Source organism: Pterocles gutturalis, unplaced genomic scaffold, assembly GCF_000699245.1.
Source record: "Pterocles gutturalis isolate BGI_N339 unplaced genomic scaffold, ASM69924v1 scaffold6810, whole genome shotgun sequence".
Lineage (NCBI taxonomy): Eukaryota > Metazoa > Chordata > Aves > Pterocliformes > Pteroclidae > Pterocles > Pterocles gutturalis.
Genome location: NW_010143280.1, coordinates 3,170 through 25,442, shown reverse-complemented (window position 1 = coordinate 25,442; position 22,273 = coordinate 3,170). Strand labels below are relative to the sequence as shown.

General features: G+C 37.9%; 1 protein-coding gene across 1 annotated transcript in view; it reads left to right on the top strand.

Annotated features, from left to right (window-relative positions):
* Positions 1-21,929, top strand: part of FAM184B (family with sequence similarity 184, member B) — a gene marked incomplete at its 3' end in the record, with an annotated part of 33,465 nt that extends 11,536 nt beyond the window's left edge. Inside the window, exons 4-13 of the mRNA XM_010084663.1 lie at positions 1,259-1,407; positions 5,470-5,580; positions 12,410-12,622; positions 13,849-14,002; positions 15,140-15,252; positions 15,668-15,852; positions 18,721-18,879; positions 20,586-20,703; positions 20,893-20,997; positions 21,727-21,929. Coding sequence (XP_010082965.1) covers positions 1,259-1,407; positions 5,470-5,580; positions 12,410-12,622; positions 13,849-14,002; positions 15,140-15,252; positions 15,668-15,852; positions 18,721-18,879; positions 20,586-20,703; positions 20,893-20,997; positions 21,727-21,929 — 1,510 coding nt within the window. The remainder of the gene's footprint in view (positions 1-1,258; positions 1,408-5,469; positions 5,581-12,409; positions 12,623-13,848; positions 14,003-15,139; positions 15,253-15,667; positions 15,853-18,720; positions 18,880-20,585; positions 20,704-20,892; positions 20,998-21,726) is intronic.
* Between the last annotated feature and the right edge of the window lie 344 nt (positions 21,930-22,273).

Below are 22,273 nucleotides of genomic sequence, written 5' to 3'. Positions count from 1 at the left end.
TTTCTAAATTGGCTGTTTCTGATGTAAATGCAACTTTTTTTTCATAATTTTGTGGACAATGGCAGACTGGGAAACAGAAACATTTATTTAATCTGTAATACCTCTGATCATTAGCAAATACTAGAAAGAAAAGCTATTACAAAGCTTGAAAGATAAAAGGACTGATGTTTAAGCAAGATGAATTTTCTATTTTCTCCTTAGTGTATGCCAAGAGGTTTGAGACCTTTAGATGAAAAAGGCATCACATTAGCGCACATTTATTATTGTTACTGTGGAAGAAAGAATACAAAGGATGACAAGTCATTAAGTCTGATATGTTCAGTCTAGTTTTGGAAGAATTTTGGCATATGCCAGAGGTAAGATGAACAAGCTTACCTTTAGGTTTTCAACTACAGAGAGTGTTAAAGGCAAGGTAGTTTTAACCCATGAAGTTTTACTCGACATTCATATAGGAACACATGGCAATTTTGTCTGAGTGAATATTGCAGTATTATGTTAGACATCTTGAAACTGAGACTAGAACCTCCAGAAACAGACCATTAAATATGGTTCAAATTTTTGCCTTTAGTTATGGCCAGACAATTCCCAGCAAACTCTGTGGAGCCTATTTTTCTAGTTTTAGGCGTCTGTATTATGGATTATGTTACAAACTATTGTACTTCAGCAAGTGGAAAAAAACCCAAACTAATATTCATTAACTTTTAGCACAAGTTGTGAAATTAATGGGAGTATATCCTGTTCCAAGTTTAGGATAATCTCAGACATCTTTTAGATGATAACTCTTGATGAGTGTTGACTTTACAATGATGCCTACATCTGAGGGAATGGCTCCACATTACAAATATCCTGGCATCAGAGACAGTTTAAGGGTATGGAAAAGCAAAATATGCATTTAAACCAGCTCTGTAGGTGGAAGATTTGTATCATGAAATTGTACCAAGAGAGAAAATGACCATTTATTTCAAATGACAAAAAAAGAACTTATGTAATAAACGTAGAATTAATGCCATGCATATTTTAGGATTTGGAAGTGTAGTTTAAGGGAACACAACAAGAAATTCTGTGATCAAAAGGTATAATGAAGAAAGTGGTGGAATATCTAAGTGTAGTCAGAGAGAAATACACTTCAAGAGAGGGGAAAAAGCAGGTAAGATGCTCATTAATGCCATTCTGAAGTATTTCCCGTATTAGTAGTCACTCACATTGGAAATTCCACAAGTTATTTATGCTATTTGATATGTAAATTTTGGTACCACAGAAGATATGGAAATTACATTGAATTCCCAAAGCAAAGCTATTAATGAAGTAGATGAACTGAAACATCAAATAACACAGCTGCAGCAAATGACTTCTACCAAACAGAGCCAGAGCAAGAGCAGCTCTGAAGATGTGAAAGAGCTTGAACAGGTGGTTTGTTCTCAGATATTCAAAGGCATGGCATACCAAAACCAATAGCATTTTTCTTTTAAGACGGCTTTTGGGTTATTCTACAGCAGTCAATCCTGTAAGACTCCTACATCTCTGACCTCATCCAGTAGAACACTGACTCATGTTCGTAACCTGAAGTACATGAGTTGCTGAAATGACAGCAAAGAAACTAGTGACATCCTTGAGCTAGACCAAGGCAGAGTGTTCAACCTATTCTGTAACCAAAAGCTTAAAGAGAACAAGGTCCAAGGCAGACTTTCTCTGTTGAGGTCAAGCTGGAATGCTGATATATTTTTTTTTTTTTTAAATATAGAAAACAGTTCTTCTGAAAAGCTATGCAGAAATAATACCAGGAATAAACTCAGTGCAATGAGGAGTGTATGTATCCTGAGAGTTCCTTCTGTACAGTGTCTCCACTTAAACAATTGTCCAGCCCCAGATCTTTTCTATATTTTTTAGTTCTCCTAGAATATTGTTATGCCAGCATTTTGGAAAATTAGACCTGGCATCAGAGACATAACAAAATCCAAATTGTCCTTTGTGCTTTTTTCACAGAGCTAAGGTTGTCCTTGAGGAAGCCTGCATGGTTGAAAGTGAGTCACACATCCAAACGCAAACCAGAATAGCAAAAAAACCCCATCCATAGACTGCAGAAGAGGCACACAGCCCTGAATCATTACAGTTCTACATTGCTGACTAACAAAAAGCCAGTATTTTTCAGTTGAGTATGTCCACCTAAATACTGTACTCCCTACAAAATCGACTACTGCAACCCCATAATTCTACCATGGTTTTGTTGTATTATACAGCTATTGTGTTTTATAGACCATGGAAACTGTAGCTATTTAAAAAGAAGGTATGAATAAAAGACACAGAGAACTTGCTTTGTAAAGGCAAGCATCAGTCCCATAAGGAAAAGATTTGTCTGAAGGAATATCTATTAAAAGGGCTGTAAGATCTTGTAATGAAGCATACAAAGGAAACCAAGCCAGTCTAAAACTTAATGGAAGCTGAAAGAAAAAAAATGCAGAAGGTAGAAATGTTCTTCTATTTATAGATGCTCTAATTCATCTGGCTTTAATCTTATTGGTCACAGTGACATCACTTGAATTATCCTCACTGGAGGCACTTTGAATTAACATAAAATACAAGGATTTTCTCGCTATGGTCTTACTGAAAAAAGAAGTGAGGAGGGGAGAAGAAGTCAAGCTGACGTATTTCTGTGAAAAGCTCCACAGGCAGGAAGGTGAATTTATCCTTGATGTGATAAACTGCCTTCTTAGCAACACTTATCCTTACATGGTTTGCATGACAGTTGGAGTGATTAATATAAGGTGCCTCCTGAAGAAAAATGTATTATAGCTGTATTCCAATTTCCAACGTAAATTTACATGGATTTATGCTGTGAAATACATCAAAATTCAGCATTTTTTATGCAGAGGATCTAATTCTGCATAATGTTGGTAAATGGATTCAGAGTGCAGGTGTTACCAATGTAATGATGAGAAGTTACAAACAAATGCATGCATATATGTGTCCTTCCTTGAGTCAGAAAGAACACTCATCTTCTTGTGTATCCAGACAGATTATCTGAGCAATATCTTAATGTGTTTTAAGTGGCTGAGCTGTAATTTTTGCTGTTGGTATGCATTAGCAGCGATTGGCTTAAGAGATTCTTCAAATAATTTTACTTTCATGAGAACTGCTGTCTGTGGCTTAATCCTCTGGCTCCAGGAAATTTGCAATCTGTAATGTTTCTGTGCAGTAGGAACCTAAATGTGAGCTGAAACCTGTTCAAATGGAGGAAAACGTTGAAATGCATGTTTAGTTTTAAGCCCACCCTTTAAAGCTTAGTGAAGTTACAACTCAGTGCATGCCCAAGTAGTCTGACAAATTTGGGCATAAGTTAAGAAGGAATTTAGTTTCTGTCTCCTAATGTCCTTTTGTGTTTGTCAGACATCTTCTAGACAGAGAAAAAAAAATTATTAGAGCAATTTGTAGAACTGGACAGTCAGACTACTGGTCAAGTGTTCTTTAGACCCTTCTTGGTGCTAAGAATGTACTTCTACCCATTTTTCCCAGTTTTAATGCTGTGATACCTTCCCAACCTCAACATTTACTTGAGAATAATCAAATTGCTTACTGACAAGTTGTGAAGTTATAAAAAGCATGCAGCATCTATCACTGGATGTTGAGCTTCATACTACCGTCTAGATTTTGGAGACTAGGAATTGTGTTGAGTGCTCATCAAGAAGAATTAATTTCTGTCTGTGAAACTGATGGAGTTTATAAACTTATGCAATATCATTTCTCAAAAAGGAACCTGAGTGAGTAAATTATTTTATCTGATTGTGAAAGTGCTCACATTTGATCAGGACGTGAAGACATAGTTCTTCAAGGTACACAGTTACACTATCAAGTATCAGCCTTATACAAATGTCTTTGCCTTTTATGTAGTGTATTCTTTTATGTAATAAGTTTGTACAGGTATACTTAAAATGATGCTGAGCTGAAGCTCTTCATGTGAGTCAGATAAAACTTAAATATGACACACTTTATACTTCAATAAAAAAGGCATAATAGTAGGTGTTTATTGCTTACAGGCAATAAATATTATTGCTTAAAACCCTCTCTTCTTAGAGATTCATATTAATTAAATCAGAAAAATCTTGAGTTAGTAGAACTCAAGTAAAATTACACTAATGCTATTTATATCCTCTGATGCAATTAAGGCCTGTAACAGCTGCTTGAGAAGTATTATATCTGTTTTCCATCCAGAAAAATTAAGATACAGAGAAGGAAGTCAGTTGTCAGAGTTGCAGTGGGAATGCTGCAAACACCTGATCTTTGAGTTTTAGTCAAAAAGACCATTATATTCTCTTCTTTTCTTACAGGTGAATCTTAAAAGCTAATTTCTCTTTTGAAATACTCTTGACTGTGTTTCTGCCCTTTAATTGCCACCTAACAGTTATCCTGTTTTTAAACTGTGAAATGTTAATGTATTCTCCTTAATTTATGAGTCGCAAGGAATACGTCACTTGACTATGCTTCTGTTTCCTAATATCATGCTGTCCTCCCAGTGATTATCACTTTCTTAGTTTTTAGATTCTTTTTCTGTTATCTTGAATTCTTAAGTCATTGTGCTATAAAAAGGGGGTAAGGGGGCTGTGAGAAGGGGCTATACGGGATGGGGGAGGTGTTAAATTGCTATTTTTTCTCTATTTCCTCCAGTTGTGGTGTCTGAAAATATGGTAGAATATTTTCCTAAGTCAGCAAATTGGCACAAATAGGGAAGAGCAAGCACACTAAAAAGCTTGCAATATGTATCACTTCAGAACATTCCTAGAAGTTGCACATTCAGTCTTTCTACAATAAATGATTGCTCGCATTTGCTGCAAACAATTGCTACAAGCTCTTGGTCACTGTCTTGCAAGTGGTATTATCATTGATTTTTCAAAAACTATTTCCAGCAATAAGGTGTTAATAAAGTCTTCAATATTTTATTTTATTTTATCTTATTTTATTTTTACTTCCACACTGGGATTTTCTTTATGGATGCTGTAAGCTAAACTTCCTTTGATTCCTTTTCCACTAGTTGTCCATTAGTTAGTCATCTGGTTATTTATATGGTCAATGTATATTTACATTTTTTCAGATCTTGTGGGTGACTCTTGCGTACTAAATTGTTGTTGAGCACTAACACCACTCAAGGCAAAACAGGCTGACTCTTTATGCTGTACAGTTTTCTCCCTCAGGGAAGCTTTCAGCAGAAGATTGGGATTATGTGAGCTGTATTGTCTAACACTAGTATTAGGAAGAACCAAACCAAACTGTTAATACTTACTTGATTAAATAATACATGAGTGACATAAAAAGACAGTAGCATGTATTATTGTGTAAACAGTAGCAGGTATCACTGTATAAACTGCTCTATTATCTAGGTTAATGTAGAAGAAATGTTCTTTCATTTTCATGCTACGTGTTTTGTCCCAGCGATTGCGTGGTCTTTTTTTGTCTTTTTTTTTTTTTTTTTAACTTTAGGAGCTCCAGACACAGCTAGAGGAATTTAAAAGAAAATCTGAGTGTGAACTAAAGCAACTAGAGAAAGAGAAAGAAGTCCTAGCTGGGAAACTTCAAAACTCTTCACTTGAGGTAAACTGGGTATAAATATAATCCAGTAATAAAAGGGCTCTTCATTTTTCCTCTCAGCTGAGAGATTCTTGATCAGATTTTAATTGTATCTGCTGTGACTATTGTTCCAGAAAATATGTAAGGACTCTAGATAGAAATAACAGAAATTACTGCTCCTGAACACTTATGAAGATTTTGACAAGCCTGTTTATTTTGATAAATTTTATATATCTCTCTTTGGAGATATAATAAGGCTTTTTGGTGAGGAGTTTGGCTATATATCTGATTGGATGGCAACTCTGACTGTTCGTTTACAGGGCTGAGATTAGAATCTTCCTTACAGCTCTTGTTGACTTTCTTCTTCTTTTTTGTGTTTGTAGACATGTAAAAGGGCCTGCTTGCTTGCTCACTTGAGCAAGAGAATTAAATGGAAAAAAGGCTGAATAGATCATTGTTTCTGTTTTGAAATAATGTGCAATAATTTAGTATATATTAGCAGTTAGGTATGCGTCCTTCTATGTTCTCAAGATCAAGAATGAAATAAAGAAAGCATTGTGACCCCAGCTAGCTTTGAGGATGTCATAGTTTGTGTGCTGTTCTGCACTCTGGTTACACGTAAGTCATAATGCAAATCTGCAGACATGGATTAATCTGGAAATAAATACCTGAGATGTGTTCGTATTAGATTATCCACCTGTAACAGCTGTGTTGTGTAGTCAGTTGCAGGCCAAGTGATGCAAATTTTCCAGATCAGCACATTACCAAAATATTTATACAGGAAGTTGTCATTATTTGAAAAGCCATAACAGGTTGGATAAATAATTTTCTGCCAAAACAAAAGCAGAACCCCTATAAGGCAATTATTTACTCATGTAAGCAGTTCACCTTTAACATTTCTGACAACTGTGAATACACATTTTCTCCCTCTCATGTGTTCTCCTTTTGTGTTGTTCAGTTCTTTTCAGCAAATGCTAGCCGCTTTAAAATGTTACATACAGGATATTTCCTTTTCTTCAGTGTGATCTTGTGAAATTTTTGCCTGTGAACATTTTAATACTTTTATCTCATGGATAAACTATGAAACAACTGCTTTAACTGAACTGAAATCAGTGCCCTAGTGAAAGGTTCTGATGATGCTCAGTGCTACATTTATTTTTCTGCCCCAAGTGCATCATTGCATTGATGAGTTGTCAAATTAATTTTCTTGAAGTCACACATTCAGGACAGAATAATATCTTAGAATCTAAAAATGCTCCCAAAAGGAAGGAAATGCTCCCTCTGAAAATAAATTTTGCATTTTTCTTGATACTCTGTAAGTTACTTTCTGAACCAATTATGTGGCAGTATTGCCAGGGAAGTGAACTAATTTCAACTTGCAATACTTTCCTTCTATAAATATGTGAATATTCATAGCCAAGAAGCCACCATTTACTATACAACATTATGTTTCACTGAGGGCATGATTCCCATCTGGGAACCTTTGCAATGGCTCAGCCCAGAGCTTCCGCCTCAAAGGTTAGGCAATGTGCTGTCACTAATCCAGTTCTAACCTGGATATAATTTCAGATCTAAAAATAGCTTCCTTGGCTGCATAAGGCACATTTTTGGTTGGGCTGACAGCTAGAACACTGTGCAGAGTAGGCAGAATCATGATAATTTCATCTCTCTGGGGATGCACTTCAAAGTGGCCGTAGTTCTGTGTTGCTAATATTTTCCTGGATAAAGAAATCAGATTCACACCTGTTTTGTCCTTTGGAAGGAAGGATGTGAGATTCTGTGTGAGTCGAATGCTAATTCATTAGGAGTTGTCCAGTTCCTTGCTTTTGCACTATAGAATATCTTCAACGTATTAAGAGTGCTGTTCTGGAATTAGAAGGTACATAAAATGGAAGCACAGGCATCACCTTGTCATGATGTATCTTTGAACAATGGTAGCATAGCAATGCCCAAAGCCTTGATGGAGATCTTGTAGGTACCACCAAAGAGCAGCAGTAGAGATGTGTCCCTCTGGTCAGGAATTGTGGTAAGTTTAGGAAGGCAGTTAACTGTGACCTTAACTGAAGTAACTAGGAAATAAGCCTAAAGACAACAGTAAAATATAATTTAATTATTTTGTTGTTACTTCTTATACCACAGTACTGTTTTGATCTAATAACATCATAGGATGAGTAAAACCCTGTAGCATTGGGGTGCCGTATTTTAACTATCTGAACAAACTCTCAATTGTGGTGACTTTTCTATAATACATCAAAAGGCAGTTTTAAGTCTTTTATATAAATTCATCCCCTGGCAATGCACCGAGAAACTTGTATCTTTCTACTTAAAAGATACAGGAAGTCAAAATATTCTTTCTGATTCCAACTTTAGATCTTGCCTTTGAGATTTCACACTTCTTACGTACAATAAATAAAAGAAAGGGAGAGCAGTAGACTTCAAATATTCATAGTGCTTGCAAGCACAGTGAATTAAAATAATCAAAGCAGATGTCAAACGGAGGAGCCAACTGTGATGGCCCACATAGCCTTATACTTGCCCAGTATTTCTGCCCATGGGCTATCAAAGTCTGAGAGGTACTTCTTCAAAAGAATCAAGTCATACTTCCCAGGAAAAGGACAGTAATTATGGTTAGAAAAGTATGAAACTTGAAAGACTTTTGAAATATTTCAAAACTTTTCTGTCATCTCTTAGTAACAGTTGTTCATTTTTTTCTTTACTTGGAAGACAGTGAGAGGCAAAATCAGCTGTCATAAGAAAGGGCAAGTGCAAACATAACTCTGAAATTTGAAAATAATTCAGCAGAGCCTAGAAAAATACTGTTGCCTGGAGTTCATACTGTGGATAGGTATTAGTTGCATCTTTAAGACCACTTTATGCAATTCTGGTGGACAAAAGTTAATTAATAATGGTATTAGAGGTACAGATTTTTCAAGAGGTTTTTCTTTGCAGCAGGAAGACATTATAAAAGAAAGTTGCTGGTCTGTTAATAGTAAAAGGGGCCAAATAGGTACTGGACTGGTGTGAATTGGCATAGTTTCATTGCCTTAAATATTGCTTTACCAATTTTACAAATTGAGGGTCTGGCTATCTGTTTTGAAGTAATGAAACATAATAAAATGCCTGAGCACTGCGAAATATTCTGGAGAATTATTTGCACTGGTGGATTTGAAAGCCCTTTTAACAGAAAGACAGGAGGAGGAAACCTGATGGTATGGAAATGTTTGTTTCTTAACCTGTGCTCCCTCCCAGCTTCTCCTGTTTGCGTACAGCCAGAGAAGCTGAAAGACCTTGACAGCCACATAAACCTCACTTTTTATCTGCTTTCTTCTGAGCACAAATCCAAATCACAGCCTCTTGCTAGCTATTATGAAGAAAGTTACCTCTGTCTCAGCTTAACCCAGGACAGGCCCTTCCTGAGCAAGCTGTTGGAAGAGGTTCAGAGGGAAACTGAAGTACAAGATCAGTGATCATCGTTAATGACCATGTTTTGTGTGGTGGGTTTGTCTGGTAGCAGGGAGGGGCCACAGTAATGGCTCCTGTAAGTAGCTGCTAAAGGTTTCCCTGGACTCCAGCTCTGCTGGCAGCACGGGAGGGGCTGCAGTGGTGGCCCCTGTGAGTGACTGATAAGAGTTCCCCTAGCTCAGGGGCTACAGTGGTGGCTCCTGTAAGTGACTGCTAAGGGTTCACCCCCACCCCCGGCTTCAATAAACAGAAGGGGGAGTGTAGGAAGGAGTACCACTGACCTAGGCCCTGTGAGAAAGGACTGGAAGTTTCCCCAGCTGCAGGCTGGACACCCCAGGCCAGGACTGAGCCAATCGGTGCCTCTGCAAATAACATATTTAAGAGGGGGCACGGAACAATGGGGTTGGTGTGGCCCGGGGCAGGACCCAGCTGCCCAGCTACCTGCTTGGCTTTTACGAACCGACCTGCTGTAGCCCAAGCCTCTGCCATGGCTCGCCCGAGAGCCAGTTTCCTCAGGAGCCGATGAAGACATACGGTGGAGAGAGAAGTGAGATTTTGAGAGGAAGGACCACACGACACTCCGGTCAGAGAAGGGAAGCAAGAAAGGAGAGAAAGCGCCTCCCAAATTTCCCCTGCAGCGTGGTGAAGATTCATGGTGACGCACGGTTTGTCCCTTGGTGCAGCCCATGAGAAGATGCAGTCGTGGAGGACCCCACGTAGGAATTACGGAGAAGCCCATGCCAGAGCCGGGCAGTCGTCGGGGGACTGTGGCCCCATGTGGAAAAGGACTCAGGCTGGAGAAGTTCTGGAGAAGGACTCCCCCATGAGAAGGGACCCCACACTGGAGCCGGGAAAGACTGTGAGGAGCTCTCCCCTGAGGAGGAAGGAGTGGTGGACTTACTGCACCCCCAATCCCTGTCCCCCTGTGCCGCTGGGGAGGGGAAGGTAGAGAACAAAGCCTTTGGGCTTTGGGAAGAAGGGCGGGGTGGGGAAGAAGTGCCTTTTTAAGATGTAGTTTCTCTCTCACAGTATCTTGCTTCTTGTTGTAAATAGTTAATAAATTCTATCTTTTTTTGTTCTTCCCAAGTCACATCAGTTTCTTGCCCGTGACCCTAAGTGGTGAGTGAAACCCTCCCTGTCCCTGCCTCAGCCCACCAGGTGTTTAACAAAAACTGTCCCTGTGGCTTTCTAAACCATGACAGACCACCACCAATTAACTGGAGAAAAGGAACCTGACTTGTGGATTTGAAGTGAAGGATAAACTCTATTTAAATGGAAGGAACACAGTATACTGATTTGTGTATAGGAACAGCAGCTCTGCAGCCATAAACCTACTCAAAAATGGACCAGGAATTCCTTCTTGTGGCAGCTTAGAGAGGTACAGAAACCAGACTTGGTAAAGGAAGTTACATAGTTCTCGTAAGGTGTGTTTATTCATGTTTGAGTTATCTCCACAGCACATGAAGTCCATGAACGTTCATGTTTCACATGAATCGTGCTTACATTTAAATAAATAATCTTCATCTTATATTCTGTGAACGCAAACCTTTTACTTAAACTGATAAACTACCAGCAGACCAAATAGAGGAAGTTTTTACAATGTTTTTGGGCCCTTATTTAGTTGCTCTGTAGAAAAAAACAATTAAACTAGGACAAATTGATCAAGTAGAGGGAATCATTCTGAGTTGTGGGTGTCTCCAAAAAAAAGGTTCACATTCCTTTTTCTTTTTTAATATCAGATTATAAAATTATTAATATTTAATTATCTTCTTTAACATCTTCTTTAATATCAAATTGAACCTTCAGAACACAGTTCTGTGCTGGGAACCTGTAAGAATAGTAGTGGCTTAGAGAGTACTTGAATAAGGGCTGTGATCCATCTGGGAAGGGAGAAGGGCTTCAGGAGAGGGAAAGGAGGAAACACATACTTTGGAGGAGAAAAGCCAGCAAGCTCAACCAATATGAGAAAGAACAGAGCCGTGAGCTAGCAGGATTACACTTAGCCATCATCAGAAAGGATTCCTATGGTTTAGAGAGAACTGGTGTAACTCATTTGTATGTCCCTTTGGACAGTGCAGTGCTGTGGCCATGAAGTTAGTGAGAAGTAAGGGCTTTGCACAGCATGTCTCCTCCTCCCTTATTACGAAATAATACCAGAAGGTACTATGAGAATGAAATGTGGAAGGACATGTTAGCCCACTTAGTAAATCTTCATCCAGCTTCTGTGGTGCTTCATCAGGAAGGATAACAAGTGTGCAGTTGAAGTTACAAGCAACTATTTGGCTAGCTAAAGCTACAGTGCTTCCTCGGCTGACAAACTGTCTGCAGTATGCATGGAAAAAAAATGAAGGCAACACTGAAGAAGAGAAAAATAACATATGTTAGTGTAGAGGAAAGAATAGGATGGAGTCACAGGCTATAATATGCATCACATCCAATTTGCAGGTGTGTGTAACATCATTTGAATAATTTAAAGTCACCTGAAGTTCTAAGAAAGCCAACTTCTACCTTTCATAGTGTGAATTCTGTTTCTCTAAGGCTGGAAAGTACAAGTGTATAAAAATTAGAAAACAGACCATCCTCCAACCTCTTTCATATGCTCCCAAAAGAAAAGGCAAGAGACATAATGGTTTTGCAGGAGGCGTGGCAAAGCAAAAAAGCAGATTTAGAAGTCAGATACAGCAGAAAAAATTATAATTTGCCTTACTAATTATGCATGTTTCTTCAATGCTGAAGGCAATTTTTCAGACTTTCACAGCTATGATGTTAGGAATGGCAATTTTAAGAAGGGCAAATACAAATTTTTTGCTGAAAGCTTAGAAAACCTACCAAATAGGAAAGAAGAGACTCCTTCTTCCCTCCCTGCCAAAAAAATACCCCACAAAGTTATTCTTATAAATGGGTATTTTTTTGTTAGTTTTGTGTCAGCCATTATAGACATGTCTACTATATTTCATAATTAAGCTAAGAGAAGGGAGAAAATTAAACAAATCTGAAGCATGATGTGCAGAATTCTTGTTTCCATTGGTTCTTATCTACTGCTTTATATAAATGGACTCTGTAGTGTTACATCACCAGGATGACAACAGGCACAGCCTTGGGCCCGGCTCCTGGCTTGTGCCGTAATTATTACGCAAGTTGAACTATGGATTGTACGTATGAGTTGGAGGCGATTTGAAAATAACTAATTTAAAGTACTTGATAGGCAACAGAGAGTATATGCAAAAGGGATGTCATTCTTCACTGAAAAAATGGCTTCTTGCATGAAACAAGCATCTTGCTATTTTTCACAGAGCAACACAAGTTCATAAAATGTACTCAAATTTGCATAATTCCTCTCCATTGTGAATGCAGCCATTAATCCTCTCCTGCTGGCTTACTTTTCTGGAAGGTGGCTAAGCTGAAGCAAATATTAGATCAACAAGCAAATAATTTCAAGGAATCACTGAAGAAACATGATCTACAATCCAGCAAAGAAAAAGAGAAGCTTTTGCAGGATCTTCAAAACATCATTAAAGAAAACCAGAATGTTAAACTGCAGCTGGAGACATCACATCAAAAAGTCTTAAAAATGTTGGAGAAAAGCAAAAATCAGGAACTCAAGGTCAGTTTACAATATTAAAAAAGTGTAAAAAAAAATGTATTTGTGGGATAAACCATATTAGCTAGAGCAGATTTATCAAAAGTCAATTATCTCCAGTTATCTGAATGATGGGTTGCCATTGTTGCAAATAATTATTCTCTGATTTTGAAACCTCATAATCTTCAAATTTATTTTTTTTTTATTTTGACATTTGAACTTAGATCACAGCGTGAATGAAATTGTTTCATAAAATAATATAGCCTACCCTCTACAGTTGGGCTGTAATGAATACAAGCTCCTCTGGCTGTGCTCTTGCTTCAGAAATACAAGGGAATTCCTTAGTGCATTATTAATAGGACTCAGTTTTATTCTTTGTCATCCATTATTAATTTATACATAAATACTTTAAAAGAAGCATAGTAGACGTGAATAATGATGTGTATTGCCTTAGATACCTTCAAGAAATCAATTCTGTAAGTGGATAACCAAAGCTCTTAGAGGTTCAAGTGGATTTATTTCTGTGACATAATGTTAATGCAATATATTGAGGTTCTAAGGAACGCTGCTGTTTAAGAAGGAAAAACAACTTAAAAAATCTCCGTGTGATTGTGACATGGAGTTCAGATGTCCCTGTTGATACCATACAACTTAGGAAAAACCTGTTTATAAAACATACATAGTAAAAACCACCCTAAGTAGAATTTAGTATCTTGTTTCTATATACAGAATAACATCTCAGCTTTAACAAAACAAAGCAGAAGGGAGTAAGCTGGTAAAAATGAAACTGAGGATAGGAGTTTGCTTCCAGAGCCACTACAGACCAACTGCTCCATCGTTTACAGTGTAACAGCAGCTCTTCTAGTAACAGTGCAAGTTTTAGCCAAGAACAATATAAGGAAAGACAGAGCCTTTGGCTGACATACTGTGATAAGTGATGACATACAGGTCAAATCTGGGGAGCTTTTTATGTTGAATAATAAAACATCTTTCTAATGCCAAATAGTGCTAAGATGTCAGTGTTATTATTTCATGATGTACAACAAATCTGATGATATCTTGATAATTTCTCTTGTCCCTATTTTTATTTTTTTAACTTCAGTTCATTTTTATTCTTGTGTTGATGAAGTGTCATGTAGAGTGGTCATGAAAATAAAAGTTCTACAATGAAAGACCAGATTCACCCTGGCATTATAAGAAATAGGCTCCAACTGCTTTGCTTTGTGGGGGATTGTTGCTTTTGCTTACAGGAGGCAGAAGAACGTTTGAAAAAGGAATTTAATGAGGCTTTCAAGATCCAACATCAGTCTCATAGGCTGGAAATACAAAATTTGGAAGAGAAAGCAAAGAAAGAATTGCACGATGAACTTGAGCAGATACAGAAGCAGCAAACCCTATTGCTAGGTATGTCTCATGTCATGCACAGCTCCTATGCCTTGATTATATGCTGAGAAGCACTGACTTTCCTCCCATTCATTTTCTTTCCCATCTTCTGGGGATCTTTGTGAATCTCCTTTTCCATATCCTTCAATTTCAGCAATACAGACTTAATATTCTTTGTTAGCTTAGCTCTCAGCTGTCAGAAGCAGAATGTTGCTGGGAGATGGTGTACAATATTCCAGTATGCATTATCAGGTATATTAAACTGGAATATTGTAGTTAGTGTATGTTACTTTCCTCTTTTTTTCTGTGATGTGAAGAATTATATGTGGTTTAAGTCTGTTCTGTTGAGTTCATCAGTGGAGATCAGTTGCTCCATATGTATTGTTTAGTCAGCTTAGAACGTTCCCTAAACTGTTCAGAACTAAACAGAATGCTGCATTAGGAGGACCTGTAATATCTCCAGGTTTGAACTCAGGTTATTAAAGCTCATCTGTAAAAGGTTTTTGATTAAAGAAAGAATAATTTGAAAGTACTTTTAAGTACAAACTGTATTCTCTTTTGGGGGTTTTTTTCAGTAATTCAAATGTGCTAGAAAGATTTGTTGCTCTCTAAAGTTTATATGATCAATAGATAAATTCTGTTCTTCTTTAAAAAAAAAAGTAGGGAGACGAGAGAGAAAAACTTCTTTCTCCTTGTACTTGATCCATCTCGAAACTTATACCAAATATGCACAAAAGTTGCAGTATATGATCTGCTTTACATGTGTTACACTTCTCTAACACAACCAGAGTTCTCCTCAGTCTGCCTTATGGCCCTCTATAAAACACCAGTGGAGTTAACAGGGAAGCTTGGGGTGCTCCAGTAAAGTTCAAGGTTAGAAGATGCAATTATAGTGATTTATTCTGCAAAACAACTGCCACAGAATTACCTCTCTGATTCCCGTGTTGAATCATTGCTATTGTAGCTCCACATCTTCTCACTATTGCTCAACTGGGTTACTTCTTTAGTAATAGGAAGCCATTATACTTAGTAACGAAGGAGTTGAGGAACAAAGCACAACGTAATGTATTAATGTTTTCATCTGCATTGTCTATATCTGCCTTCCCCATCCAGCTGGCCTCTGACTGCCTTAATGATTGTCTGTCTGAATTTTACCAGGATCTCTAAGGATGGAACTCTCTGAGCAACAGACATCATGCACGAATCTCAAGAAACAAATAGAAGAACTCCAAATGGAGCTGAGGAGTGTGAGGACCCTGAAGAAGCAACAGGCAAGAATCCAGTTCCTACTGTTGCCATGTTGTGTTTTGCAAAAGCAATAGTATAATTTTTTTCTCTTTAATAAAAGTGTACAGAGTCTCTTACAGAAATGGGATTGGTTTCGTTACTTTATGTACCATTTTAAAATGTTAGCATTGTTTATCATCTTTTCTCTATGGACCGACTTCTTTTCCATTTAAAGATCAGAATCTACAACACGAATGAATGAATGTTACAATAAAATAAATCTTATGCAGCCTGCAAAATATGTTCAGCAAGTTTCTATCACAAATTTTGCCTTGCACATAGAATTGCACATCTAATTGAAAAATCAGGTCACAAAAAAATCAATGCAAACAATCCCAGTGAGATCCTCATGTTAAATAATAAGTAGCTGTGAATAACTAAATTTGGCCTTTTTCTTAGGAAGGAAGTAGCCAGAGCCAGATCAGATCTCTTCATGATGAACTGGAAAATTGTCAGAATGAAATTTCCAAACTCAAGAAAGAGAATTTACTTTTGAAGGACACAATGGAGCTACTCAGTGCTGAGTTGGAGTCACAGAAGCAAGAAGCTGCACAGCTTCAGGATAGGGAGAAACAGCACAGAAGGTTTGCCTTAAATTCACATTTTGCAGTGCTTTCTAGAGATTCAATAATATTGCCAACATCAGAGGTGTTCTAAATGTGATGTCAGAATCTCTCCTTTCTGAAGTACTAATTTTAGAGGTTAGGAGTTTTGTAAAAGCAGTAGTTCATTTCATGTTTCTCTCCAGCCATAATAAAAGCATTTGAACTAATTGTTCATTATATATCACAGAGAAGTAAGTTAAGTCCAGGGTAGCCCCACAGGAGTGACCTGAGAAAATCTGCGTAACATCAGCCTTTGAAAGGCACTGGGAGACATAAATCCCAAACTGAGCCAAGAGCTACTGAAAACGTGTAGAAGTTTCTGAGAATAAATACCAGGTTTTTATATGTACTCTGTAGCTGAAACCAATGGGCTGTTAACTCCAAAGAGAACACTTGAAAATGCCATGTGTACTCTGTAAGACTTTGCTTTGGCTGTAATAGCCAGCTTTGCACCAGGGAGTAAGGGCAGTGATAGCGGACACTGCCAGTGCTGATGGAAGTCTGGAGCTCTAACATGCTTTCAGGGCCCAGGAGAGGCAAGGTGACTTGTAGTCTTGGCTGTCTTTGTAGAAGGTGGACAACATCCTTTTAGTGTAGCCACATGCTCGGAGCATGTGTTGCATTGCAGTAATAGCAGTCTTCCCATTTGTGTACAGAAAAAGTGCAGGCCTTACTTTTCACATGAGAGACAAGACTGGGTTCACTGTCCAGTGCATATGTATGGCTGTTGAATCCTTTGAAATTTCTGGGTGATCATAATTAATACATTCTCTTTGCAGAGAGATTGAGGGATCTGGTGCATGGGTACCTTTCAGTTTCTTTCAGCAATGGTGTAGAATGTATGCCCCTAAACACTCAAGCTGTATATATAAAAGGATTTCTGAAGAGTATACCCTTAAAGGAATCTTTACAATTATGTCCTATATAGTCTAGAGAAAAGCACTCAAGGGATACAGGGTCTCTCGGCAGACTGTGAGAGTGGCGAGAGTAATTACATTGCTGTCTACCAGTCAGTAGATATTTAAAGAATACGAAAAACTTTTTTTTCCCCTTGCTCTCTTTGGAGAGTTACTTGAAAGTGACTTTCATTTCAGGCTTTTGAAGCAAGATCAACAGAAAGAATTGCAAACCAGAGAGTTTCATCTGTGCCCTCCAGCTGCCTTGAAGGAATTTAGAACCTCTGTTCATGAAGGGACGAATTATTCACATGTCAGTGATGAGGTCTAAAGGGCCTCAAATGCTAAAGCTGCTTGGCTGGAGGATAAGCTTTACAGGGGATAAATGGTGTAGCTCTACTACAGTAAGCATTTGAGAAGGAAGCATTAATGGAAATTACGTAATGAGAAATCCCGCAAATAACAGGAGGTAGAACCACAGAAAGAACTCAAATGGTCCTAGGCACGTGATACAGGCTGCTCTGAAATTAACCCATGGAATATCTGGAACATTAACATGCAGATCTTGTTTTGCTTTTGCAGGACCAATAATTTGGGTAGGGGAATAGTTAAATTGGTGAGTGCATATAAATAACAGCTTTTTTACTGTTACTTTAACAACAGTGATCTTGTCATATATAGTTGTTTCTCATTTGAAAGCTGATAGTGGCTTGTTATCTGCATCTGCCAAATTTTTATAACCAGTTATTTAAAATTACTGTTCCTACTGTTGCTAAGTAAGTGAAACCAGTAATCTGCTTTAAGTAACCATTCCCATTTCCATTCTCTTGAATTGTGTGACTTCCACCTCCAGTATAGAAACTTTTTGCAAGCATTAGGATGAGAGCAAACAAAGTTGGTTTTTTTTTACGGGAAGAGAGGACAAGTCCCAAAATGGCTATTCTGAAGGATAGCTTTTATTCTGTCCCTGAAGATCCGTTTCAGAGATCCTGGTCCCATTTTGTGCCAAGTGCCAAATAAATCACTCCCATGGCTGTGCTCTAATGTCAAGGGCAGAAACTTTTCATGGGCCTTTTGGTGTTTCCTGAAGCGTTTCAGAAACAAGTAGAAATACATTAAAAAGGGGAAAAAAAAAAAGGTAAACTGAATATCTTTTGTGTAAATTACAATTGTTAATCTGCTGAGTTTGACATCTCTGTTTTAATCAGTAAACAACAGAACATGGGCTCTGCATTGAGTTAATGAAGTTTCTCCAAGGTTTAACAAATGTCAGCAAATAAAAGGCAACAAGCTAATAATGATTCTTCAATAGATGTCTACTGATTTTGGGGTTGGTATCAGAAAGCAATGTTATGGCTAGGCTTGAAAAAATGTTAGGCATCTTTTAGTTTTCAATTGGTAGTGTTAATGAAATAGTAGTATTTTCAAAATATATTGTCTGTTAAAGACAAATGTTGTAGTTAGAGGCATCTCTTACTGTCACTTTAAAAAATATATACACTTAGGATGTTGGTAGGCAGTATTAAATGTTTGTGTTGCCATGATGTGGTGAAATACAGCATCAGAGCCTCATGTTAAGATCCCAGAGATTTCAAAACAATTTTGCTTGATACAAGTGAGTTCCTATGGTACTTTATTGTCATGGTTGACCATTAAGATTGATGTACAAACTAACCATAGACAGAATATCAATAACATCATTATATAGAACAGAGCTCCGTTTCCTGAAGGCTGAAGGTCAAGTACTTCTCCAAATAATTTTTCTCTCCCTCAGTGTTAGTGTGTTTCTGCTTTAGGCTGCAACTGAAGTGTCTAGGTCAAATAAGTAAGCAGAAACCCAGAGGTGCACCCAGTTAACTACCTTTGTAGTCAATAAAAGACCTCAAAACTGCATGCTTTGATGAATGATAATAAACTAGTACTGAAACATGAGAATTCAGACATACTTTAGTACCAATGAAAGGCTACTGGTAGAAGACCTCAGTATGAAGCATAAAAAAGAACTGGACATACTGAAACAAGATCACTGGAAGGAAACTGAAAATGTATTACCTGATTTCAGCAGCACTCAGGCACATCTCCAAGCAAAGATTTTATCCTTAGAAACTAAGCAATTTAAATAAACTCTGTCTCATACTGGCAATGAGTTCTGTTTGAAAATATTATTCTTACTATGTGTAATTTTTTTATTACTCATAGGTAGAATATTATAAGCACTGAAATAGAAGTGTTTAGGTGTTTCCTTTGCAAACACAAAAAGACCCAGATATGCTGTAATACACACAATGAATACTGTTCAACATAAAGCATTATACATAAAGTTTTACAATGCTAAATTAAAACCTGCACTTAGCATCTTGCCATTTTATGAAGTGTAAAATGATCTTTGTCACAGATTATACCAGAGGCCTTGATCTGTGGTTTTGTACTTAATTTTGTTCAGCAGAGCAGCATCTTTGAGTTTAAGCTCTTCCTCATTCCCTACCAAATTTCCCAGGACAGCCCCCATTCACTCATGTAAATAAAAGTACTTTGCAGCCCCCTCTGGGGTTAAGTAGTTGTGTTATGCTTCAGACTGTACAGGAGAGGCCCCTCAGAAATAATCCGTGTGATTATATATATACCATGTCCTTTTCTCTTATGCCAACTGTGGCATAAATCCAGAAGAGAGACCTACTTGCATGTAAGCAGGTCTCAGACCATTCAGATGCTGACATTTATCTTTTTATCTAAAATCTGAGATACAGTAAATTAAGAGTAGAATCATGGAATCATAGAATGGTTTGGGTTGGAAAGGACCTTAGAGATCATCTAGTTCCAACCCCCCCTGCCAGGGGCAGGGACACCCTCCACTAGCCCAGGTTGCTCAAAGCCTCATCCAGCCTGGCCTTGAACACCTCCAGGGATGGGGCATCCACAACTTCCCTGGGCAACCTGTTCCAGTGTCTCACCACCCGCACTGTAAAGAATTTCTTCTTAATATCTAGTCTAAATCTGCCCTCTTCTAACTTAAATCCATTACCCCTTGTCCTGTCACTGCATGTGGGGGGTCCTCTCAAAAATATTTCCCCTCCCCAAAAAAAACCCACAAAATGGTGGTTTGTATTCTGCAATACGTGTTTCGGTATGGCATGCGAACTTCACAGCATTCAGTTTCTCAAGCAGCAAAATTAATTAACTTGGCTGATGAAAATAATGACTTGTTTTCTCATGGGTCAATCAAATGTATGTTTCCACACCATCTTTAAGAGTTGTAAGTTCTCATTTGAATCTTTTCCCCTGATTAAGGCATTTAAAGAGCTGAACTCACACTGCAGGTTTTGACTTAGAGGGTTCACTAAAGCAGCATGTATGTCGAAGCCTCTCTTTTAATGAAAGTTATAGGAATTTAGTATTTCTGAGGCCTCTATCAAATATGGTTGGAATTGGCCGATGGATTCTCAAGTTACTGGGTCAGAAAACAGCACAAATAGATGAACACAGACATCCACACATACTGTGATACAGATTTTTTTCTTTAGGAAACTAACAATGTGATGTGCAAGCTTGTTAGTATTTTACATCAGGGGCTGGATTTTACACTGAACAGGTAGTGTTTGTTAACACAGGTGGCAATTTACTTTGGAATTCCACAACATTCTGTACTTATATGTAATCCATGTACAGGTGCGCATTTTTTAAAAAATGCTGTTTTATCAGAAAGGCCTGACTATGTCCATGTATTTTAGGCTTGGAATTTAGGGCAGAGTACAGACCAGGTATCTCCTGAACCTGGTCTGAGGAAGTTTTTTCTGGTCTGCATTTTCTTTGGTACAGACTTAAAGAATTGGAAGAAAAGTCAAGAAAGTGGGAGTCTGGATCAGAAGATACACACCTTATAGGCTGTCTGGAAGACAAATTAAGTGAGAGAGAAGTGATTATCAAGCAGCTGGCAGTAAGATTTCCTTTTATGTGTACATATATATATACATATGTTGGAATCTGTTGGAGGGCTCTATTCAGTGTTTCAGATGTTGCTTCAGACTGATTCTTGCTGTTCTGGAATACTTTGACAAATAACATGTTTCCATACCAACTTCCAACAAATAGATGCTTCCATACACACAACTTTCTTTCCCCTCAGGAAGGAAGAAAATTTCAGCATTCACTTTTAGCCAGCACTGAATCTTACAGGAACCGATCATTTTCTTTCAACCCCAATACAGCATGCTTGACTCCTTCCATGAAGGTAAGATGGGCAGTGCAATTAAAATTGCCAATCATTATGTTTTACTGCTATTTGAGTCATACAGATAATCAGGACAATAAAGGTCCTATTAATTTTTTATGGTAATGTTATTCAGTAGAGTTCTTTCCAGTAAGCCAGCCTACAGTCAGGTGCTGAGCGTAACATAAATTCAGTAGAAGGATATATGCACATAGATCCAGGTGTTTTAGCAAATATAAAACACTAGAACTCCAAGGACGTCAGTCTTCCCCTGGGATAAAAGCACAGCCATTGCTTGCAGATTTGGGAGCTCCTTGCAGATTTGGGAGTTGCTATTTGGGATACTGCATGCATCAAGGAAAACTATGAACTGTGTTTGGGCTGCTTGGGATTTGCCCTTTGTCATTCCAGCCCGTCTGTATGATGCTATCTGTAAATCGTCAAGAAAAGAAGGGGGGTCAGGTTGGTGCAAAGCATCTAACTGAGCTCTGCAAAGCTGTTGGCTTTGATGTATCTAAAACCTCAAGGTCAAATACACAAGTTGTTTTAATTGGACTACCCAATCCATGGATCCTCACGGCATACCCTGAGAATTTATTTTAAAGTCCTATAGAAAAAGATGGGAATCTTCATTTTTGGGTGGTCCTGACAAGGTATCTGGGAATGAGGTATAGTTAAGGTTTTCTATTATAAAGTGTAAAAAAAAAAAAAAGTGTGTATAATGAAGTTTTCTGTTACAATAAAAAGCAGCAGAAGAAAACGGTTGAGGTGCCCAGTCGTGTTGTCAGTGTTCCAAATTTAGCTTCCTACGCAAAGAGCTTTCTGAGCTGTGACTTGAGATCAAAAAGAAGTACTCCTCAAATAACAAAATCTACAAGCTTAGACCGGAGTCCTGGCTGCCTCAGGGTGGGTTCTCCATCAGCACAGTCCTCAGACAGCTCTGCTGCCACAAGGTATTTGTCCATTTTGCACTAACTTATAATATGATAAATGAGTTGGTATTCAGAATCTTGTAAGCAATTCAAACACATTAGACATTTGCAGATACACAGTGATGTAAGGTTCCTGTTGTGCAGTGAACTCTATGTTTTTGATTCTCCACAGATAGACCCAGAACTTTAGTGCAGCAGTAGGCTATAATCACTGCCCAGCAGAGCTTACCATTGCAACCCCTCCTGGTACACACAAAAAAAGAGGAGTTGCCAAGTATTTAACTAAGAATGTAATTAATAGTGAACATGGCTGTTTAAAACTCTGGGCACATATCAGTGGTTCTGTTAAGGATGTCTTTTCCTTC